General features: G+C 42.2%; 5 protein-coding genes across 10 annotated transcripts; 2 read left to right on the top strand and 3 right to left on the bottom strand.

Annotated features, from left to right (window-relative positions):
* On the top strand, positions 1-4,723 carry LOC135640752 (uncharacterized). 2 transcript variants are annotated; one of them, XM_065155472.1, is made up of 6 exons: positions 1-263; positions 384-708; positions 1,475-1,904; positions 1,993-3,196; positions 3,298-3,444; positions 4,007-4,723. In XM_065155472.1, exons 3-6 carry the CDS (start codon positions 1,851-1,853, stop codon positions 4,525-4,527), a joined length of 1,926 nt encoding a protein of 641 aa, XP_065011544.1. In that variant the 5' UTR covers positions 1-263; positions 384-708; positions 1,475-1,850; the 3' UTR covers positions 4,528-4,723. The 2 variants fall into 2 exon arrangements, with proteins under 2 accessions (XP_065011544.1, XP_065011545.1); XM_065155473.1 differs by lacking the exons at positions 1-263; positions 384-708 and adding an exon at positions 820-1,394.
* Positions 4,724-5,605: 882 nt separating this feature from the next.
* On the bottom strand, positions 5,606-13,187 carry LOC135582849 (polyadenylate-binding protein 3-like). Of its 5 annotated transcripts, none has more exons than XM_065155480.1 (6): positions 13,030-13,187; positions 12,811-12,943; positions 10,566-10,636; positions 6,197-6,388; positions 5,958-6,085; positions 5,606-5,845 (listed from the first exon to the last, which is right to left on the bottom strand). In XM_065155480.1, the coding sequence occupies exons 1-6, from the start codon at positions 13,129-13,131 to the stop codon at positions 5,797-5,799; spliced, it is 675 nt and encodes a 224-aa protein (XP_065011552.1). In that variant the 5' UTR covers positions 13,132-13,187; the 3' UTR covers positions 5,606-5,796. The 5 variants fall into 5 exon arrangements, with proteins under 5 accessions (XP_065011552.1, XP_065011555.1, XP_065011553.1 ...); XM_065155483.1 differs by having other exon boundaries at positions 12,835-12,943; XM_065155481.1 differs by having other exon boundaries at positions 12,811-12,937; positions 13,030-13,185.
* A 682-nt stretch (positions 13,188-13,869) lies between these two features.
* LOC103987452 (small ribosomal subunit protein eS6) lies at positions 13,870-17,692 on the bottom strand. Its single transcript, XM_009405762.3, has 6 exons — positions 17,435-17,692; positions 17,264-17,328; positions 15,274-15,331; positions 15,079-15,187; positions 14,725-14,997; positions 13,870-14,313 (listed from the first exon to the last, which is right to left on the bottom strand). The coding sequence occupies exons 1-6, from the start codon at positions 17,438-17,440 to the stop codon at positions 14,075-14,077; spliced, it is 750 nt and encodes a 249-aa protein (XP_009404037.2). The 5' UTR covers positions 17,441-17,692; the 3' UTR covers positions 13,870-14,074.
* A 549-nt stretch (positions 17,693-18,241) lies between these two features.
* On the top strand, positions 18,242-21,172 carry LOC135640754 (14-3-3 protein 6). The gene is made up of 4 exons (XM_065155479.1): positions 18,242-18,799; positions 19,045-19,167; positions 20,645-20,761; positions 20,850-21,172. Exons 1-4 carry the CDS (start codon positions 18,320-18,322, stop codon positions 20,898-20,900), a joined length of 771 nt encoding a protein of 256 aa, XP_065011551.1. The 5' UTR covers positions 18,242-18,319; the 3' UTR covers positions 20,901-21,172.
* A 404-nt stretch (positions 21,173-21,576) lies between these two features.
* On the bottom strand, positions 21,577-23,039 carry LOC103988328 (VQ motif-containing protein 9). The gene has a single exon (XM_018827928.2). The coding sequence runs from the start codon at positions 22,726-22,728 to the stop codon at positions 21,793-21,795; it is 936 nt and encodes a 311-aa protein (XP_018683473.2). The 5' UTR covers positions 22,729-23,039; the 3' UTR covers positions 21,577-21,792.
* Between the last annotated feature and the right edge of the window lie 170 nt (positions 23,040-23,209).

Here is a 23,209-nt window from a genome sequence, read left to right as displayed (position 1 = left end):
AGAGAGAGTTTGGGTAAAAGGAGATGCATGCTGAGATCCAAATGCTGCAGCAGCAGCCAAAGGAGAGAGAGAGAGAGAGAGAAAGGAGATGCATGCTGAGATCCAAATGCTGCAGCAGCAGCCAAAGGAGACAGAGACACAGAGAGAGAGTAGATTCCCGGAAGAAGGCAACTGAGAATTCTCTCTCTATCAGAGCCACCATTTCCTAAACAGCCGCAGCTTCCTCGAGATTTTCAACCTTGAAGGAGAAGAGTTTGACAGCTGTAAGATCGTAATGTGGTAGATTCCAAATAATCTAAATATTTATCACATTATTATTATTATTATTGTTCTTGTTGATGATGATAAGGAATGTGACCGCAGTATAATTGTCTTTCGTGTAGGAATTGGGCCAAATTTACTGAGACGTATATAAGCTCGACCAGAGTCGGTCCGGTTCAGAAGCGGTAAGTCCGTGGAGCCACCGACTCAACCGCACACGTTTCCTGCGCGTCTACAGCTTCCGCAGCCAGCGGCGGCACTTGGCCGCCTACCCGCCCGCCCGCCTATATCTATCCGCTGCCACCACGTTCCCATCGACCCAAACCCTTCTCTCCCAAGCTACACTGCCGCCGCTCTCCTCCCTTCGTCCCCAAGCTACCTCCTCTCTCTGATCTCTCTACGCCGTCGTTCGTGCGAATCCGGCGGAGTTCTCGGTGGCTTCCTCAGGTACCATCTTTTCCCCCGCGGAAACCATTTGAAACATTGTCTTCTTCGGGTTTCTCCTGATTCCAGTAGTTTGAGTCGGTGAGGAGGGGAAGGAAAGGCTAAAGGTGGGGATTCTTACGAGTTATGGTGGTTCCACTTCTTTGTTGTCCTCTGTTTCAGAGTAGAAACGAAAGGAGGTTGGATTCTTTCTTCTTTGATTCCCGGTTGTCGTGATCTTTCTTTCAAGAAAGACTTCTTTTATCGAGTTCTGTTCGTGGCGAAGGCATCAGAAAGGAAGGCGTTTGTTCCTCGTTCCGTGTCATTTCGGGATTAGAGAAAGAAACGATTTTTATTTACATTGGATTCTGGATCGATTCTTTGTTTGTTTTATCGGAATCTATTCTTATTCGAAATAGTACTACCATCTTTTGTGCTCATTCATCGCTTTGGTTTTCGTAATATTGGGGAAACAATACGTTGCAGTAGGTAAATAGTGATCTTTCTGATAGTTTTGGATCGGTAGGGGAAACAAATCTCCCTTTTCTAGGGTTTTCTTGTGTTCAGATCCCTCTTTCTTCCCCTAAACTCTTTACCCGATCGAACGGGAGAATCTTTTTTGTCTTCTCTGTAACTTCTTGTTGGTGCCACATCTCTGGTTGTGTTGTTGTCTCCTCTGGACCTGGAAAGGAACCATGGGAGAAGCACAAGTTGCGTTTTTTTCCTCTATTGGATTGTATGCTGTTTGGGCTCTACGAGATCTAACTTTCTGCTTTCCATTACATCTCAGGGTTGTCATCAACCATTGAGGGATTCGAAACGGACCACAACTGACATCGAAGGTGTTCTTAGATCACTCTGGCCGTCCCTGAGGTACCATCTCCTTGCACCTTGAGAAAGGTGTGGGATCAGGAGGATGCGCTCTTGCCTCTCTGCTCGACTCCAATCTCCACTGTTCTACTTGTTGGCCTTCTTTGTCGCGTGCTGAAAGGATCTCCTTTCGACAACGGCTAATCCCTGCGATAGAGAACATCTTCATGTAGCTTTGTGCGGAAGGTCTTTGCTGGCTACTATAAGTTTTGGTAGCCGGTCTGGCAACTGCAAGGGAATTTTATTAGGATTGTCTGACTTTGTGGTCTTCTGAGATCAATTCAGTATCGAGAAAGATGGCAAAAATCAGTTGCTTCTCTTTTCTTTTTGCTACAAAGAAGAAGTCGAAGGTAAGAATCACGTTTTCGGGCTTTTGTTTTCGATTCTCTACTCTTCTAATTGATGCTGACTATACCTATTGACTACCATTGCTCCTAGGAGTCGTTCAAGGTTGCTAAAAATCTCAATGGCAACGGGGACCTAAGAGTTAATCCTGAGGAATTTGATGACCGATCCATCGAGAATGCTGTAACAGAAGTAACTCCGGGAGAAAGCTTTGCAAAGAATGCAAAAGTGGCGGTGGATGACAAATCAGTGCTAACTGAGGCATCATATGAGGGAAGTGATGAGCATGATGAGGATTTATCTATGAAGAGAGACTTCTCTGACTTTGATCTCCAAGCCTTGGCAGTGGAGAAAGACGACATCGGTTCCAAAGGTTGGGATCAAGAATTGATCAATGATGGGTTGGAGGACAAGTTGGAGAAATTTGATGTGATCACTCCGGAAGCGAGCATACACAATGGGCATGTTAGTGATCCCGGAATGGGGCAGAAGTCAATGTTCTGGGGATCACCTGTGCTGAAGCGCTCATGCTCAAACATTGAGACCATGAGAGTTGGTAAATTGACTAGGTCGCCTACCAAGTCCAATTCCTCCGACGAGGTCTATAACACATGGGGTAATCTTGGTGGTGAAGCAACCGAGGACATTCCTGGCAGCCCATTGTCAGTAATGACCTCAGTCAGCGCAGACAAGGCTTTGCTAAATAAGAGATCTTCGTGCCAAGTGCTTCCATCGAGGAGTACGAAACTTTGGTGGAAGCTTTTTCTCTTTAGCCATAGGAATTGTCACAAGCCTTGGGTTTCGGTGCCACAGAATATTGCCATCGATGATACATCGAAAAACAATGTTGGTTATTGCTCAGACACACTTAAACCAAACCCTTGTTTTGAGACGAAGAACGAGTCAGACATGGAGCGACCAGAGATTAGAAGTAACGCTGACTTGTGGCCTCAGAATCAGTGGATTGCTTTTTCTGCAGAATCTTCCTTGTTAGATAGAGTTACTGCTTGGGTTCACAGTCTCGAGGGTAGTCCATTCTGCCCAACCGACAATGGTGAAGCAGCAGAAGAGGTAGTGTCATATGCAACTTGTCATGAGGCTGGGGAAACCTCAGGAACAAAGCAATCTCACAATGTCCGGCATGCAGTTGGGAAGGTTATACAGACCAACAACATTATCCAATCAATATGTTCCTTTTCCCCTGTGGCTCACATCGCCGGTCTGGGCTTGAGAGTTATACCAGCAATTTCGGCTTTCAACAGTCTCCGGTCTGTTAATTTATCTGGAAACTCAATAGGTATGAACCAACATCCTCGGTACTCAATTGGAATATGATTTCTTATATGATGACTGCTTCTTAAACTTATCTATGCATATGGCCTATTGCTTTTGCTGCAGTTCACATTTCTTCAGGATCGCTCCCTAAGAATCTTCATACACTCGATTTGTCTAAGAACAAGATTGCAATAATTGAGGGACTCAGAGAACTAATGAGGCTGCGAGTTCTTAATCTCAGCTACAACAGAATCTCACGCATTGGCCATGGTAAGCAATAACTATCCTTGTTGCTTTAGTTGTTGAACATGGTTCCAGCATTCTTAATAGCTACGGTAGTGTTGATTTGGCATCATGTTAGTTTCCATGAGGAAAGCACTTCTATCTAACCAAACAAATATGCATTTCGGGTCATCTATTGTTGGAAGGAATAATTCTAGTCACTTCAGGTGGATCCATAATTGGAAGTAAATAATACCAAGGAGATTTGAAGTGTTAATTGTTCACTTGTGTCATTCAGAAGTTGGTATCCCTTTTTTTCAGTGAGAATTATTTATGATTTTTAGATCATAGATTTCATGACAATAATGTCCTCTGAAGTAAATGATTGATTTGTTTAGCTATGGAGATCCAATTGATAAAGTAACTTCGTTGTGATCGAGTATATCTGTGGACATTCTGCAAATCGTATTTCTAGGCAATGTGACTTGAATTACTGAACTGCTGAAAAGTATTAGATTAATGTAGCTTCCAAAATCATATGGATTTTCAACTTGATATTGTTGTTGAAAGCATGATGATTACAAAAAGTGATAACGCATAAATATTACAGGACTGTCAAATTGCACTCTCATCAAAGAGCTGTATGTAGCCGGGAATAGGATCAGCTACGTCGAGGGGCTCCACAGGCTCCTGAAGCTCACAGTTCTTGACATGAGTTTCAACAAGATAATTACAACAAAGGCCTTGGGGCAGCTCGTCGCCAACTACAAATCCCTCTTGGCTCTTAACCTGCTCGGGAACCCAATTCAGAGCAACAACGGTGAAGAGCAGCTTCGAAAAGCCATCAGCAGCTTCCTGCCTCAGCTTATCTATCTGAACAAGCAGTCCATCAAGTCCCAGAGGGGAAGGGAGGTGGCCACCGACAGCATCGCCAAGGCTGCACTAGGGAACAATGGGTGGAGCTCGCGACGAAAGCTAACAAGACGAGTAAGCCAGTTGCCAATCTCTTCAGCCAGGAGCAGGACTGGGGAGGGAAGCAGCCACCGGGGAGTGGGTAGCGGTGGCAGCGAACAGAAGAGAAGCAGACAGAGATCAAAGAGCCGTCAGCACTCAATCTCTACAAAGAAATAGGGGTGTTAAGTAGAAGATTATCTGAATTCAGTTTGTCTGATGAGGTGATATGATTCAACTTCCATCAAGATCGGATTATAGGAAGTACTAAGTTTTAGATCATTTTATGATATGTGGGTAATTTAAGACAATCTGCTGAGAGCATCAGCAGAAATAAGTGGCTGATTGATTAGAAACCTTAAGATGGATTACCTGATCTCTTCTGTTTTCTCATTGTCTGTGTCCTGATCAAGTCTGAGCAAAGTTTTCTCTTTCGTGAGATGATTGAGAGATTCATCGACCACCTCATACCAATGGAATCAGGTTTGGCTCATCTGTGTCGATGGAATCCAAAGACTTGCATCTCTCCAGAACCGAGTTGATGATCGACCCTGTCATACTTAGGTTCACTAGTTTGCCGAAGAAATTAGTGGCTCTAGATCTAATAAAACATTTATTTATATTTTCGTTCTTCATCTACTTCTGATTTGCCTTATTCCTTTTTCGTTCCAATCTCTTCAGCTCTTGATCTTGTTCTTTTCCAGTTTTATTCTTCTCATCCTTTTCGAACCAACTGGGTTATTTGGTCCTGGCTGATTTTTTATGCAACCGACCTTATACCAGAACCGGTCCGGTTGACGATTTATGTATAGTTTCCATCGCAATACTCGTTGATTATACTCTGTTAATACGTGAGAAATAACCCATGAACCCCTCGAGTAGAAAAGCATGGTTGGACGTAGTGCGTTCTTCTTTCTATCCTGGGACAAATCCAAGATGCGCCTGGTTAACGATGCAGACTTCAAAGCCTCACTGCTGGACTTCTCCTTTCGCCCTCTTGTTGTCAAGATACTCGAATCATGACATCAACCCACGAGCCGGCACAGGAAGCATGCATTCACGTACACTAGAGACGTGACATAGGCGTGAGTAATCATGATTCCATACTGCAGTGGAAACATGTATAAAAGCAAAACACCAACCCCGCCATCTCAAGTAACCCTCAAGCCGTACGACTAATCCAAAGGCTCAGCGGTTGGGGACAGTCATCGAAAGCAGCACATGTTATCCATCATAAAGCAAAATGGCAGCAGGAAGGTAAAATATAGCCAGCAATCAAGCTATAAAAAGTGAGAGTGACAATGGAAATCTCTTGATGTAGTCTTTGGTCTCGGGTGTATAGGTAGGATTTTCTTTTTCACCCATTAAATTCCAAACTGCAACAAACCTCAGCGATGTTCCCATAACGGTTGCACTAATGACATACTAGCTAACAAGGCTCGCAACTGATTAGTAATAAGGCCTAAAGCGCATTGGCCTTCTGAATCTAGGCACCTTCCTGTAAAAGACATTCAACAAGTTCAGCCATTAGTTTATACAGGTGTCAAGTCTTTGGAAGAACCTCTGTAGCAATAAAGAATGCAGGCAAAGAGGAAAAATGGAGCACCAACCCAAATCCATAAGGGGAGGCAAAGTATGGTGGCATGTAGGGCCTCCTATATGGGTATCCCATGTAGGGATTGAACCGCCTTGGATGGAATTGCTTCATTCCTGGAACATTAGTGCGTTTAGCAGCAACCTGCAAAGAGACATCCCTTTAATTTAAAAAAAAAAGAAGATATGAATCTTGATTATTTTCACTTCGAAAAGTAGAAATAAAAAAAAAAATTAGATTTGAGTCTAAACATACTTTGATTTGGCGACCATGCAGTTCGGATTCATTCAACTGAAGAGCATCCTGAACAGCCTCGAGCTCCAGAAATTCAACATAGGCAAAACCCTTCGGCTGACCAAATTTGTCTGTCAGGATGGTAACCCTGTTAACCGTCCCACATGATTGGAAATGCTGCTGTACTTCTTCAGGTGTGCAAGCATAATCCACCTGCAGTTTGATACCATACATTGCTTATAAGAATGTGGAGAGAAAAAGACTTGATCCTCATCGAAACCACTATTCTCATGATAAATAACCAAAACAATAAGAACATGAAACTTCTTCGTGTATCTAAACTTCAAAATAATAAAAACAATAAAGTTCTACCAAAACTTCAAATATGAGGTGTTCTCCATATAACCGTTAACCATAGTACTTTAAAAAGCAGGCCATTTTGCACTCATAAACAGATATTACAGTCATTATTTCTTTAGTCAAGTTTTGATTGATATATACAGGAAATTTCAAGGATTAACTAAGGTAGTCTCAAGATGGCAATGTACTCTCATAAAAGGTTACCTCAGCGTGTCCACTTATACATCCACAGTCTCAAATAAAACAATGCATTAACCCAAAGTTAATGTTTTTCTGAAGGATTTTTAGCCTACCAATTTCCCACGTTTTTATTCATACGATAAAAAAAAAAAATACTGTTTTAACTAGGAACCAGTGATAAGAAACTCCTAAGAGAATAAATTACTAGTTTAGAGCAGAAAGGCTTACAAAAGAAAGAAAGACCAAGCTACAAGGGTCATGAGGTTCAGGAATTCCAATAAGATTGAACTCTATCACCAAAGACTGCTAAAAATGTTCTTACACTATCTAATCCCTGATCCAGTCAAATAATGTTGGATTAGTTGTGTGCCAGGGAACTCATGCCTCCTCGAAGACAACTTACATAGTCCATATATTCTTCTTACATGTTCTTCTGAAAACTTCCACTCATCACTGAACATCATCATAACAAACTTTAATAGTCTTCATCTCACAAATTCATGAGCAACAAGTTTTTCTCAACATTGAACTAGAGATCTCTTACCAAACGCTTTCTATTACTAAGCTCCCTATGACTGGGGTCTATTCCCCTTTGGCATTAGTACGCACAATAATTGAGCCATAAAGTATCACCGTCATGTATATTATTTGAAAATACTGGGCACTTTCAAGTTATGCAGAAGCTTCATGACAACCATGCACATCTTATTTAACAGCTAATTTATATTAATTAACCATGATCTGTCATGTACTAACAAAAAAATAATTGCACTTCATATGGAAGATTACTCCAGGTGTTGTTGATAGTATATTTGTCCTAGTTCTAAAGTTTATAGCATGTCTAGTGTTGAGTGAAAAGTGGAACTGTGTCGGTGGCCAACTTGGATTAGTTTGGTGATCACAATCCTGATGAAAGTCACTTCTAAACTACATTTCACGATGACTTTATATAACCGATTTGGACTTGGTGACTTGGAGAATGGGAAGCCTAAAGTCCTACATCGGAGCACACACAAACACCCTTCTCCTTTCCTCTGTTCCCTCTATTCTCTTCTAGATTCTATTCATACTTGATGAAGGAGAACAACTGTGTACCATTAGACACATGATATTATCTTTAACTGTAACAATCTTGATTATCATTGCCTTCATCATCAATACCATGCATAAACTCTCAGATATCAGTTTTTAACTCCAGTGAAGCTTCTAATGCAACCCATTCACATAGGGAAAAAATGCTGCTGCATTGCTCTATCTGGCATTAGGCTTGTGCCCCAAAATGATATAATTCATCCTTAGACATAATTTCCTTCAACCAATCACTCATATTCAAGTATGACATTGTAGCTTTTTGCATTTGTCCACCTTGATCCTCTTTTTCCACCAGTGTTAAGTTTGTGAGAAGACAATTCAGAAAAATAGATACATTCCTCTTCTGGACAGTAAACATGAGCTTTTCAACATTCACCATGAAATTAGTAGTCAAAAAGAAGGTGAGAGGGTGCAGAACATCTAGCTGATCTTAACCCTGCTATGAGAACTGGGAGCCCATTTCAAAGTCATTTTGTCATGCAATATAGTACCACAATCAGTTAATTTCATTCTCCCTATAGGGAGAGATGTAGTCCATAAATGTTAAAAAATAATCACATAGCCATCAATATTCTTAGACAATATGGCTACTGTCAAGAGGAAAGCAATGACATTGTGGGACACCTTTTTCCATGCAAGAGGAACCATGTAGCCATATAACATTCAAAAATATCTTTAACAATCTCAGCCGCCAATCAAAGATAGCTACATGTCAAGTATGCCAATATCAGCAGTCTATCAAGTATGCGACAGGGTGATGTTAGCTCAACAAAATTAAAAAATGACACATTATGGTTTATTTGCTACTGAATGCAAGAAGGTAATCAAGAAAAAAGATGGCATCTATGCTAATAGCAACCAGAAACAAGAGCAAATTCAAAACAAAAAAAAAAAAAACACTTTAAAGAAACCCAAATGCTGAGAATCACTTAATGATTACAAATATAATAGGAATTGAAATAATATCAACTAGAAATAAGAAGGAAATAGGTCTGAAAAACGGTCGACAAACATGTTATAAATTCACTAGTTTTCAACCTCTTTAAGTACAGCTTGTACTATTTAAAAATCATACAATATTAAACCTTATGACAAGATTAAGTATAAGTTAAAATGGAAAAAAAAAAATTATCAAAGGCAGGTGTAAGTTAATGAGATGAGGACAGTAGTAGTAGAAGACAAGTACACAAACAAGAGAACAAGAACCTATCAACAGAGAATGCTATCTATCAGTACAATCCACGGGTCACAAGATGTGAACCAAAATAGTATAAAATAAGGCCACAAGCAAGTAATCAAGAATTTGGACCTCTCACCATTGAATACTAAGCAACATAAAATCCAAAGCTCTTCCAACTCCAACACCAAGAATAAGCAGCCTTCAGCATCTCTAGTTGCATGTCCACAATGGGGTTTCATCATGCCACTAGTACAATGAACTTCATACCACCTGTCCCATTGCCTAACTTCAAATCACCAAGTCATTCAATCTTTCATTCAGACTTCTCCGTGCCAAATATCTATATTTTAACCTCCATTCTTCCTTTTCCTATTCAAAAATCCATAGAATTGCACATAGCACACTTTTTTTTCTTATTTACCTTCTCCCCTTTTTCCACTATGCATTTTTTTTCAAATTTTTTGGCCTATGATTTTCTTCTCGGAGTTCTCTCCCAAGCATTTTTTATCTTCTTTCTGGTGACTCTTTTTATTGATTATAACATAAAAAAAAGATTTTTTTCCCTCATTTCTTTCAACTAGAAGCTTATTGTAAATCAGAACTTCCCAGCACCCCACTATTCTGGGTAACAGAGAACTCGCTATGGGAGGAGTGTACCTGCGGCCATTATTAGACATTCTGTTAAGATTTTTCCCAGTACTTGAGAAGTAGAGACAGATATGTCTCGATCAATAAAAAAAGATGTCAACTGACCAAAAAAGTAAAGAATTGTTTCCTTCTACTTGATATGGGATCATGCAAAGAAGTCAACAGATTGAATAGGCATTATGTTCAAAGTAACATATGGTGTTGAATGCCAAATGTAAGCATATGCAATTAGCTAGAACAAGAAACAAATGAATAATCGCCGTGCATTCCAGATTTTATCTGCCATGTGGTTTACCTATTTGGTTGGGTAGGAGCAAAAATAAAAATATGGAATGCTGATAAAGTGGAACAATTTAGATATCATCGAAAATAAGGTATTTTTGATTCATCTCCAAAGAAGAACTATCGATTTCAAAAGGACCAACTTGTGCCAAGAGCCACAAGGTCACACATTTATAGCTGTTAGAAAAAAAATGAAATGTTAGATTGAATATCTCATCGGTAACGTTCCTTCCTGGTAGCTGAACTGTAAAGAACTAAGAAACAATGTAAAGCCAGCATGGCGAAACTAAAAGCACTCTGAAAGAAGCACACAAAATCTTGTTTCATCAACTATTATATCATATTCAGAAATGCCAGAAGAAGATTTCAAAAGTCAAAAAAAAATCCTGTCCTCTTAACCATGTGGAACATTCGAAAATGCCACAGAGGAAGAGAAACTTACAAGAGCCATTGTGAGAATACCAGGATTAGATGTTATACATGTGCAATCGTTATATAAGAGTATCACAAAACCATTGGCTTACAGATCTTATTCACAGGGTTATCATGCTGATAGCTGGAGCTATGAAATTCTAAGCCACACTAAAAGTTGGCATGAATTTAGATCTGTTCAATATAGGTGCAAAAGAGTAAAATAATGAAACTCACATTGCCAACAAATACAGAACGAGCATCAACCTCCTCCTTGCTTGCTTGTGTTGCTGCCGAACCTGCAGGGTCTACAAATAACAAGATGAAACTTGATTATATACTTTTTGGAATTTAGTTATATGTGAACATAAAACTAAAAACATCAACTTTAACAAAAAATAAAACATTAGTGTACAACCACCATAAAAGACAATAAAAGGCTAAATACCTATAAAACATTAGTGTATAACCACCATAAAAGACAATAAAAGGCTAAATACTTATAAATGGTTTCTCTGCAAACAAATATTGGTATGAAGTCGCATAAAAAACCCGATGGCCTTACTACTACTAACTTGAGTTTAAGCATTTACTATGGTAAGGTAATTTAGGGTTCATTATTTTAAAGTTATTGGAGACATGATAAAATATTATTTTAGAAAATTATTTATGTGAAACCAAGGTTTATAATTTCGATCTGCACCGATGTACCAACCAATAATCAGTATGGTACGTTTCGAGACGTACCAATGGTACACCCAAAAGAATCAAAAATAGCTCCACAAATATCTGAAAAATTAAAAAATGTTAGATTAAGATTTTTAAGTTGAAAATAAATATAAATTTTGTATAAATTTATCAAAAAAATCTAAATTAGGAAAGAATAATGACATATTTATTTCGAGCTTTGAGGAGTAATTTTGTAGTACATTCCAAACCATCCTTTCATTAATATTGAATTATCTATAAATAAATGAAATGATTTGAATTATTAGATTTAAAAAAAAACTTAAACTTTAAAATTCAAATGAATCAAATAATCGATTGATGAATATACCTAGTTCTATCACCAAAAAGGACAAGACTCCACAGGCAATGGATCAAGGTCCTCGATCCTATGTATTCGTATATCAATTTGACATGTTTGTCGGGCCCAATCCTACAATTGATCCCACGATATAGTATACTGATATATCGTGTGTCATTGATGCATCAATGTAGTGATAATCGTAATCTGATATTCTGATTGTCGTGAATCACACATGCTCGAGGCGATTCCCAAGACAAGTACGATTGTGGTATATATTGGTGCAGAGAATAAAAAATATCAAAACTTCGATCTAAGTGTTAGCTAGGTAAGTGTCCTGCAGTAAGAGTAGTTATGAACCCTGTAGACCATCCCCATGGGAGCGGTGAGGGGAGAGCCCCAACTTTCGCCACTAATATGTTGTTCTATATCATAAGGTCGATCACCGTACTGTTGGTCGGAGAAGTATGACCAACTATCCCCATACTTTTGTTGGTCATAAGATTTTCAATGATACGATGGCTATAAATACGATGAGATTTGCTTTGTGTCTATGTTGTGTAAGCTCTGTAGCATCTACTCAAAATCATCCATTGTCTTCCCCTTCCCCTTCCGTGTATAAACTTAATAAGTACCTTATCGAGTTTCATTATCTAAATCTTTGGTGACATATGTAAAATACTACTTGATCCATGCATCATTCTCAAATTATATAGACAGGACCATCGACTCCCTGATATCGCTGCCATCGTCGGTTGAGACACTACTGTCCACGTCGCTACCATGTCACTGAATTGAGCAGGTTGTTGAATGCGATTGAGAAGGTGTTTCGTCGCCTGACTCAATTCTTTTCAACAATATGACTGATGCCTACTATCTTCCCTTTGATCGATAACAATCGCACTCAGATCATTACCAACCAGTACAGGTCGGTAACGATCAGATTTCGATCGTTACCGTACTGGTCGGTAATGATCAGAATTCAATCGTTACCACTCGGTATAGACCCCGTAATGCCTGATAAGGGGTTAGGTTTTGGTATCACTCGATAGGGGAGGTTATGGTACTACCCGATAGAGGGTGATCCACGTATCGAGCCTCTGTCGGATTGGTACATACCGCTCGTACTGGGCAGCATGGCTCGGTACGATGAACCCTGTGTGAAACATGAGTGCCCTAAACTCAAAGTAAGCCATGATACCTTAACTGTTAATATCAAATCACTGTCCCACAAAGTAATTGCCACTATCACTCAAGTGAGTCCCTGTGACTGGATCACAACTATGTTTAAACTAGCAGCACTTTACTATTACAATCACATAAATAGCTGCTCAATTGCAGAATTAATAAATTTAATTACGGTGACCGAAGACCCTCTAACTTCACTGCAATGTGGATCTAACATCTCATCAACGTTACATCAAACCCAAAAGCACCGAGAAGATGGGGCGAAACCTAGCGACGGAGAGGAGATCGGACCTTGGGCGGCGCCCATCTCCTTCTCAACCTTGGCCTGAATCTCCCGGAGAGCGGCGGCCTCCTCCTCCATCTCCTTGAGCCGCTTCTTCATCTCGTCGAGTTCCTGCAACTAATCCAAATCGACAAGAATAGGGGGATTAGGGTTAGGGTTTCAGGGGATTTCTAAGAGTGGGAGAGGATCGAAGAGGTAATGACCTTAGCAGCGTCCTCGTCGGAGCGACCGATGTCTACGTCGGCGTCCATGTCAGCCTCGTCGGGTATCTCGCCGCCATAGACCTCGTGCTCCTCTTCCTCCATCTCTTCGTCCCTTCAGTCCCTCATCGCGCTTGCGCACAGTCTCCTCGTCGCCTTTTATAGGCAGCCGTATCCGCATACAAACTCCTATGATTCTCGATGCTCGCATAACGGCCGCTGCGATGATATATCGGCCGTGATAAGTTCCTGTGGGTTCTCGTTGCTTGCATAACGGTCGCTTCGAGATATATCGGTCGTAATGACAAGTGTTATATTTTTTGTATTGGCCGTTACGTTGCGAGTATCGGATGTCGTCGGACACGATCACCAATTTGTTGGCATAAATGTAGTATTACGATATATTTGTAACAGAGAGTAGATTAATGGTGATAAATTACTCCGTTTCCTCTGACGATCGTATTATAACTAATGAACATCGACTTGAAGCTCGCTCCATGGCAGCAACTACTCGTGAACATCATGCTTGATAAGGCCAAGCATTGTAAAAGATGCATTTGGAAAAAAACGAGTTCAATCACCCCTTCTGCGGGTCGCAATGCGAAGATAACGAACCATAAGTTTGACTTATTTATCGTAAGAGAGACGCAAAATTCCAAAATTTTGGAGAGGAAAAAAACGATGGCGAATCAGCATACGCCAACCTGCAATGCCAGACAAGTACGCCACATCAACGAAAATATTGATGAAAAGAAATAATCAAACAAAAAATGTTAATCTCTCACATTTCAAAATCCACTTAGGACCAGTTTTGTCTTCTAAAGCCATCTCGAGCATTTGACCTGGCACAAGTTTTCAACTCTACTCCATCACATTGCCAATTAAATTCCAGTCCAATACAATCTAACAGGCAGATTGCAAAATCATGCAGGAAAATGTGGGCGAAATCCACGTCAACATCAAAGAAACAAATATATCAGCCTGTGTTTATCACAAATACTGAAGCAAAAAAATACTTGAGCTTGTTCCCTGCTTAAAAAGCAGTAGTCTAGGCTGCAATGGATGGCTTGGAGGCGGCAGAAAGCTTGGACCTCCTCTTGGCCAAGCTCTCACTCCTGCGCTCCCTCTGCTCCTTGAGCCTGGTAGCAAGCAGCTTCTGGTACTCAGCAGCTTCAGACTTGGCCTTAGCAATCCTCTTCTTCTTCTCTGCGATCCTGGAGCGCTTCCTCTGCAAGGTCAAGGGAGTCACAAGCCTCTGAATCTTTGGTGCCTTGCTGCACTTCTTGCCTACAAAGAATGTATCAAACATGAAACAAGACAACTTCCACATCGGAAAAGCATCTCTTGGAGAGGGAAAAAGACTAGCCATCAAATGCATGTTGCAATAACTTAAAAGCAACCCACTTCCAAATAACATCACAACAGATGGTTGTTAACTGTATGCAAAAGAAATTGCAAAGCTAACAAATCTCCCCAACTTCATGCACTATATATAGTCCACCAACACTAAAAGCTCCAACAAGAAATGGTAGAAGAAGCATGCACTGGATTCAAGTCCTGGAGGAGGTCAAATGCAAATCTAGTAGACACACCAGCACCTTAATTTTTTAAATAGCTAGTTTAGTAACTCTTGAGGTAATAACAATGAAAAAGGTGTATCTTCAAAAGGCAATAAAATCTGGTAAAATAAAACTGCACCTGATTTTGTTGTGAATGTTCGGCGGTACGTATTGACATACTTGCGAACATCATCCTCCTTTGAAAGGTTGAATAGCTTGCGAATTTTGGAGGCCCTCTTGGGTCCCCTCATTCTCGGCTTCTCAATGTCGGTCAATCCTGGAAGATCATTCTCACCCTTCTTGACAATAACTAAGTTCAGAACGGAGAGATCAGGGCTAACAATGCAACCACGAACTGACTTCCTCCTACGCTCTCCGTTACGCCTTCCATAGCCACGGAAGCAAGGTGTACCTTAACAAATTATCCAAAATTACGAAACCATCTAAAGAAGAATTCCAAGTGATTGCATAAACCACAACAAAATATCAATACCCCTGTGAAGCAGCAGACGGACACGACCAGGAGTTAGCACTCCCTGCTTCATGGGGAAACCTTGTTTGTCACAACCTCCCATGATCTTGAAAACATAACCTTTGAACTCCTGGATGAAAATGGCACATCGTTTACATTTTTTGATATTGCAATCTTCCAAATATGTTAACTGCTAAAAATGTTGCTGAATCATACCTCCCCAAGAGCATCTCCACTAACTTCCTGAGAGATCCTTTTGTCAAAAAATGCACGACTACAAACCAGATTATGAAAGCTCAGTACATTATCATTGCAAAAAAGGCTACAACAACCCTAAATACTTGACTTAAAATGATTTCCAACTGCTGGTTAACGATTAAAAATGTCAAAAATGAGCTAGACAAAAACTGGAAAATAGTGCAAAAATGCTAAGAGAGATTTCAGGGTTCTTGTCCATGCTGCACATATTATACAAGTAAAGTTTAATTGCTTTACTAGTGTAAATCAAGAGACAGGTGACAGAAAACTATTATGTCAATAGATAACTCCAGCTTTCCCTTTCTCAATATGCTGAGAGAGTAATTGATCAAACAGTAATGAGGATACAAAATGGCACTGCTAAGTACTGCAAGTGCAGAGGCTGTTTGTACCAGGTGTATTGAGCTTTGCCCATGCAAATGCAGAAATTGCTTTCTCCATTTGAACACATGACACCAAGGTTACCACATAGCAATCTCTACACTATGAACCATCCACCAAGACAAGCACAGGTCTTCAAATGACTTTAGTCGCCAACTTAACCATCAAACAAGAGGACAAGACATCAACCGTTTACTTTGTGTTATAATGAAATTGATCTTTAAAGGGCTACTAGTGCTTGTAGATACTGCATAAAAAAGTATTCAACTGCATAGATTCCTCAGTTGTCCAATGTCACCCTGCAAATATCCACCTTCACAACATAAGTTCCAGTAACCTGAAATATGTAATTACCTCCAGAAATTATATCTTGTTGGTGCCATTCCTTCTTCATCTTGCCTCAAATGGGTTCTCTAATGCTATTTCAACATCTATATTCAAATATAATCCAACCAGGATTGATGATTTCCAGGACAGTGTGACCTGAGGCTATGTTTTAAGGTAAAATTAGTTCCGAATCGACTGATCTACCACAGAAATTACATAGGTCAATCATTATAAGTCAACTCCTCACCACAGAACAATCAATAGTTCGTTTGAATCAAAAGATAATCAAACAATCAATTTCTACCAATCATAACATTTTGGAAGAAGTCAGGCATTGTGCCATCATCTTGAAAACCATATCCTACAACAAGCTGTAATGTCTCAATTGTAGACTAAGTGCTACAAGTAAAAACAGAAATAGGTGACTCACTGAACAAGACAAATCAAAAGGAAAACACCACTTACGAAAGGGAAAAAAACATAAAGCAAAATAAAAAAAAGCTGCAGGATAAAGGATAAACAGTATAAGCAGCACCATTTGAAATATATAGGAATTCCAGAATAAATTTCACACCCACATGTAACTACTAGTAATAATAACAGCTAAGTGAATTTGCAGGGAAAAATGAAATAAAATAGAATGCCTATTGCTAGTTCGACGGATACACAGTTTTGTCTGAGATGATAATCCACCCACGAACAGCATATGATTAATGTGTATACCACATTTTTATGACCTTTAAATTAAAACAGTTGTAAGCATCAAACTTTCTTGTTTACAACGTACAATAAGACTACTAATCACGACTTCCTTATAGCTATTAGGAGACTAAAGTCTTCTTGACTAAAATCATTTGTAAACTATTAGTCACTTTACAGAGACGAACCTAATGGATGCACAGTAAACTAAAAGTTGCACTGATTTCAAAGTAATACTAGTTCAGATAACCAAATTCAACACCGACTCCTCACGAATGAGATTGTAAGAATGATCATGGTCCGAACAATCTAACAACAAGTTCTTCGACGACCATTTATTTTAGCTAATCGAGTAAGAAATATGGTAGCACTAGCGGAGTTCCAAATACACTAGCACCAAGTTCTTCTAGAACGAAGACAGTTGATGTTTAGCGGCATCAAATATGAAGAAAATGCACTAGCGATACAGGATAAAAATGATAAGGACAGAAATAATTCGGATCTACAAAGAAAACGTAGAACAGAATCCACAGCCGCTTACAGCTTCTGGTCGTCATCAATTTCAAGCTTCTTCTGGCATCCAGTGGTCGGATTAGCAATATTGAACTGCAACAATAACACCAAAACCAACAATCAAACTCATCGGGAGCTCCATAACGAACAATCAAAGAAAAGAGATCTCACGAACGCATCAGCCTGTTTGGGTAAGTACCTTCATCTTGGTTCAAAGACTCGCCGGGCTCCACGAAGCAAGCGCGAGAGAGGAGCTCGGACCGCCTTATCGAAACGACTCCGCCGTTAGGTTTTCTCTCGGTATCGCCTGCTCTTTTATACGACGGTCGAAGGCGAGCGCAACCAGCGTCCTCGGATCCCGACCGTTCGTTCCTGCGCCTCACCACCGTTTGATCGTTTCGATCCCTTCGAGCCACGTTCTTCCGCTAGTCCGGTAGACCGAACCAAATAAATCGAAGCGAACCGTACTGGGGCAAATGTGTTAGTTTAGGACTGTTAGAGGGATATATAGGTAAAACCGTCTTCGGTGCACCGTTGCCTCCCACCATCCTCCCTTCTTAGCTGTCCCAAATCTCTCTCCTTTCTTAATTAGTCGTCCTCCAAAAGCGTTGCATCACAAGACAGCTGTCTCTTGTCGCTTTGTGGATCGACCGACCCGATGCTTCTTCCTGCTTGCTATCGACGGTGGATCACAAACACTCTCATGGGATCTGCTGTGCATTCATCAGCCCTTGTAACTTCTTTACCGCACGGCCCTTAAAATTTCCCTTCCGATTATTATTATTCATTTTTCAGAAAAAACGAAAATAGAAAAGAGTTCCGGTTTGGGATCTTCTCCAGTGATTGTACAATGATGGGACCGATCATTATGGAGATGGTGATCGGTACCCATTGTGGTCGGTTGTGATATGGAATTCGATTGATTTATTGGAAGCCGAAGTTGGAGAAGATCCTTGCACAAACTTTTTATCTTCCCCTTTAAAAGCTGCCTTCTCTGCCTCTTCTTTTCTTCTCCGTCTGCGTTTTGTTTGGTTCTCCTCCTCGTTTTCTTTGGGCGGTAGAGGCGGCGGCGGTGGCGGTGGCGATGGCGGGGACGAGGGAGGAGAACGTATACATGGCTAAGCTGGCGGAGCAGGCGGAGCGGTACGAGGAGATGGTCGAGTTCATGGAGAAGGTGACGGGGGCCGCAATGGAAGGGGAGGAGCTAACGGTGGAGGAACGCAACCTCCTATCGGTCGCCTACAAGAACGTGGTCGGCGCCCGCCGCGCATCGTGGCGGATCGTCTCCTCCATCGAGCAGAAGGAGGAGAGCCGCGGCAACGAGGGCCACGTCGCCGCCATACGCGACTACCGCGCCAAGATCGAGGCCGAGCTCACCTCCATCTGCGGCGGCATCCTCCGCCTCCTCGACGAGCGCCTTGTCCCTTCCGCCTCCGCCGCCGACTCCAAGGTCTTCTATCTCAAGATGAAGGGAGACTACCACCGCTACCTCGCCGAGTTTAAGACCGGCTCCGACCGCAAGGACGCGGCCGAGTCCACCCTCGCCGCGTACAAGTCCGCCCAGGTACTTATTCGTCTAATCTCTCTCCCGATCTGACGCCTTGGTCTTCCATGATATGGTCTTGACTAACCCAGAGTTAGTCATCAGATCACTGGATTGAGTCGTTTGATCTTTGTTTTGTACATTAATATTCTGATAATCTTGATGCTTGACGGGGGATGCCGGATGGAAACAAGATGATCGATAGGATTAGCGTTAGTGCATGTATCTTTTGGATTCTGATTTGGCTTGTATCTATGGATTGATAGGACATTGCGTCGGCGGAGCTTTCATCCACTCATCCGATCCGGCTGGGCCTCGCACTCAACTTCTCGGTGTTCTACTACGAGATCCTGAACTCACCGGATCGTGCCTGCGACCTCGCAAAGCAGGTGAACTACGGATCTCTTTGTTATGGCCATTCTAAATTGCATTCTCTTTCGAAAGCAGGCTATTACGTTAATTACTCCATCTATACTGTCGCTCTGCCATATTGTAATGTTTGACAGCTTGATTCACCTCAGCCATGTCTCTTCCTTATTGTATGTGGATAGGGATTTGGGAACCAGTAGTTATCTAATTCATTGCAAGTTTTCTGATATCTCAAAACTCCCTTTTCAAAATTAATAGTTCTATGGCTTCGGGGTTCCATTTTTTTCTTGGTTAATTTTTGATACATGATGCTCGTAATACCGATGATGTCTGGATTAGCCCGACTCGGTTTTAGGCCACGTGCACAAGAAATCTGGTGTGGTCGAAAGCTCGTGCTCCATAGCTGACTTGCGTAAAGACTAAGGTCGAGCAGCTTTCCTAATGTGGTCCCTTTGAGTCTGGGTGACGAAATGGAGTAGCTTTAATAAACGGTAATTGATCTCGAGTGTTGTATCTCAAATAGCTTTTTATAGCGGGCAAACCGGGAGGAATAATATTTGATGGTATGAATGGAATGTTCCTTCAGCCTTTCATTTTCGGAGCAAGACGGAACATTTTCCCATATCGTTATTTTGGACTATGGCCCATGTGGCCTGGCCAGTGACCGAGCTTTGCCTTCCTACTGTCGATTGCGTTGCCACGCATCGAACCATGACTAGGGACAAAATTTTCCTCTATCAATACATCATTTTATTGATATACTTGCACCACTATTTCTTTGTGCAGTTCAACATAAGGTTGTGTTAAGAACTTATTCTGTTTTACCCCTTTACATTTCCTTGAAGATTGAGCAAACATTTAAGGTGGAAAGATATTATTAGTCATGGAAATCTTTCTTTCTCTTAGGTTTGGCCTTCCACATGGGGTTTGGTTTTGCCAGCTACCTCTGCATATGTCGAATATGTTGCTTGTAACTAATGGAAATGCCAAAGTCCTCTGACTTAATATTGCTTTTTCTTGTGAATCAAGGCTGCAATCTCATGTTGATTATGCTGCATCCAAGAGTATTGTATAATTGTTGATTTCTTCTTGGTTATGTTTGGCTCAATTGACATGTTAATTGAATTGATCATTCTATTTAATATATAACATGAAATTTGATTCTATGTGATGTGTACAAAAGCAGTTGGAGATGTATATGGCTATGGCAATTGTTCTATCATCTAACCCAATTGACTGTCTATGATAGCCTCTTTGTTTATCTTATCATGCTTAATGTTATTTGGTAAAAGATAGCTATCAGCTCCATCAGCTTCATACCTTTAAGCCTTCAATTTGGTACAAGTCAATCTTGTATGAGTGTTTAAATAATCAACTCCTGTCATAGTTCTTATTATGTAAGTTTTAAGATCCCTATTGATTTCTTTAAGTGTCTGTCTACACCTTTTTTCTCTTTTCGTTTGTTTGTCTAAAAGATTACAATGGATCATCCCGCAGGCATTTGATGAAGCAATTGCTGAACTGGACACCCTAGGAGAGGAATCTTACAAAGATAGCACTCTCATCATGCAGCTCCTTCGTGACAACCTGACACTGTGGACTTCAGACATGCAGGTGGGTTTACTTGTTCTACCTTCCATTCACCTCGCATCGGAAGAATCCTACCCCATTCATTGTTGTGGATTTGTTTGCTCTCAAACAGGATGATGGAGTGGACGAGATCAAGGAAGCGCCCAAGGGCGAGGACCAGTAGCAGAAATATATCATGACTCCCGACTAAGAAGCTTCAATCTCTTCAAATCCTCTTGCTTTGCCATATGATATATAGGTGGAGATTGCGTCTTCTCTGTGGTCTTCGCTTCGATGTCCGAGTGCTTCGTTTCTCGTATTCGCTGTCGTTCGTGTTCTTTTCATTTTAAGCTGATGGAACCCGCTTGTTATGTGTCGTTTGCTTCCGCAGTGGCGTCTCTGCTGCCAGTGTGTGTGGATTTTGAGGGGCAAGAGTTGTCACTGATTTATTGACTAGATAGAGCCACTCTGCTTCATTGTGGGCATCGAGATCAGGCATTCATGTGACACGCTGCTCTCAGGATAATACCATACAGAACAATAACGACCATCCAAGGTCTGCTTATGGCCGTCAGTTATCCTCTAGCAATAGGCTCTACTGCTGGAACAAAGATAGTTTATGGCACAATCAGTCACCACACTATACTAGAAATCCTTGGCTAAGTCGAGAAGAATGGGATACATCAGTACATATTAATCGAAATTATCTTAACAAAATAGTAAGAGTGACTGAATTCCAAGGGGTTATGCTGCATCGCACGAGCCATCCCATCCCAGCACGCGAAGTAATTCTAGTACGTGCCTTTTTGTCCCACAAAAATATCTTTCGATCTGATCGTATGTATTTGGGGAACAAGAAATGGAATCAAACCTAACATATAATCATGTTGGTTGGCATCGAGGACATGTATGTATTTCTGCCCCTCACACCAATGCTGATCAAAGCAGGTGTGTTTTGATGTACATAAAAAGCATATGAAATCACATAACAATTTGCAACTGCGGCGCACCTCCGGCTAAGACATGGAGTACCTTGACGACCGGTAACGAGCACGAAACGATGTGAGTCATCTGCTTCAGGGATCTCCCAACCTCGGGCTCGGCAGCTGTACCCCTGGAGAGGTCGGCAGCCCCAACCCCGGCGCAGCCATCATCATCTGGTACGCCGTCCGTGGCGACAGCAGGCATCCGAAACCTAGCGGCGAGCTCGGCGGCGGCAGCGCCGGCGCAACTGCTGGAGATGGGGCCAGGCACGGAAGGCCGCCACCGCCGCGGAGGCGACGCATGTAGGCCGAGATCGGTGACTCTGCCGCGGCGCTGACGGTCGGGAGTGGTGGGAGAGGTGACAGCGGGGGCCGCGTCCAGGGTTCCACGGCAGGCAGGGGCGGAGGCGGGGCGAGGGCCGGAAGGCGGGGGGCGAGGTGGGCTAGCGGCGGCGGGCGTATGCGGTGGAGGCGGGAGGTCGGGGCGGCGGCGACAGACGTGGCCACGGGTGGGACGGCAAGGGGGGGACGTGGCGGCGGCAGCTCCGCAGGCGGGGGACGGGTCTGATGGTGCGCAGGCGACCCGGTGAGCTTCTGGACGATGTCGCGGAAGTTGTTCTTGTCGATGTTGTACACCGGCGGCTGCGGCTGGTACGGCGGAGCTCCCCCGCCGCTACCAACGCTCGCCCCCGTCGCCGCCGCCGCCGCCGCCGGACCCGGAGCAGCAGCAGCAGTCGATGCAGCTGCAGGATTAGGGCTTCTGGTTAGCGGTTTGGAGATCTTGTAGGAGGCTCTGTTGAGTGACCTAAGTGAGCTATTGCTGCTTGTCTTGGTGTTGCTGGCCGAGCTGCTGCTGCCACCGCCGCCAGCAGTACAAGCATCAGCAGCCGCAGCAGGAGTCAAAGAGTGATCATCCGCAGCGATGACGGTGGTGGTGGAGGAGGAGGAGGAGGAGGCGGAGGTGGTGGTGGAGATGGAGGATGAGGAGGAGGAGAGATTAGCAGCGGAATGACAGGCTTTCTCCATCATTATCTGCAAACTGAAAGGGCGTTTGAATCTTCTTTCCTGGCTTTTGTGTGTGGAAACGGCGGTGTTGGGTCATATAATAACAATAGCTTGAGCACACTGACAAGCGACAGCACATGCTCATTAAACCCATTTCTCTCCTGTGTGTCACTCGCCATATGAAAAGATTTGAAAGGAATCAATCGCGTCTGTTCTGCAGAGAGACAAAGACCTCATCTTCCCCATTCATTCCATGGGGGTGCTGAGTCCAAACCCTGTTAGCTACTTCATCTCAGATCAACAACGATCCAACCCACTTCATTTACATTCAATGGAGGAAGTAAAGTCCACACCCGATGTCTGGGTATTAGTGTGTATGAGCGAGGGAGAGAGAGACAAGGTATGAATGATGGGTGTAATATAATAAGCAGGCAGGGGCCCAGGAAGGAGCAGACAGAGCTGATGAAGATGACGACCGTTGATGGAGACGGTCAAAAGGTTGCGT

Source organism: Musa acuminata, chromosome BXJ3-6, assembly GCF_036884655.1.
Source record: "Musa acuminata AAA Group cultivar baxijiao chromosome BXJ3-6, Cavendish_Baxijiao_AAA, whole genome shotgun sequence".
Classification (NCBI taxonomy): Eukaryota; Viridiplantae; Streptophyta; class Magnoliopsida; order Zingiberales; family Musaceae; genus Musa; species Musa acuminata.
Note: the sequence above shows the minus strand (reverse complement) of the source record. Positions and strands in the feature narration are given on the sequence as shown.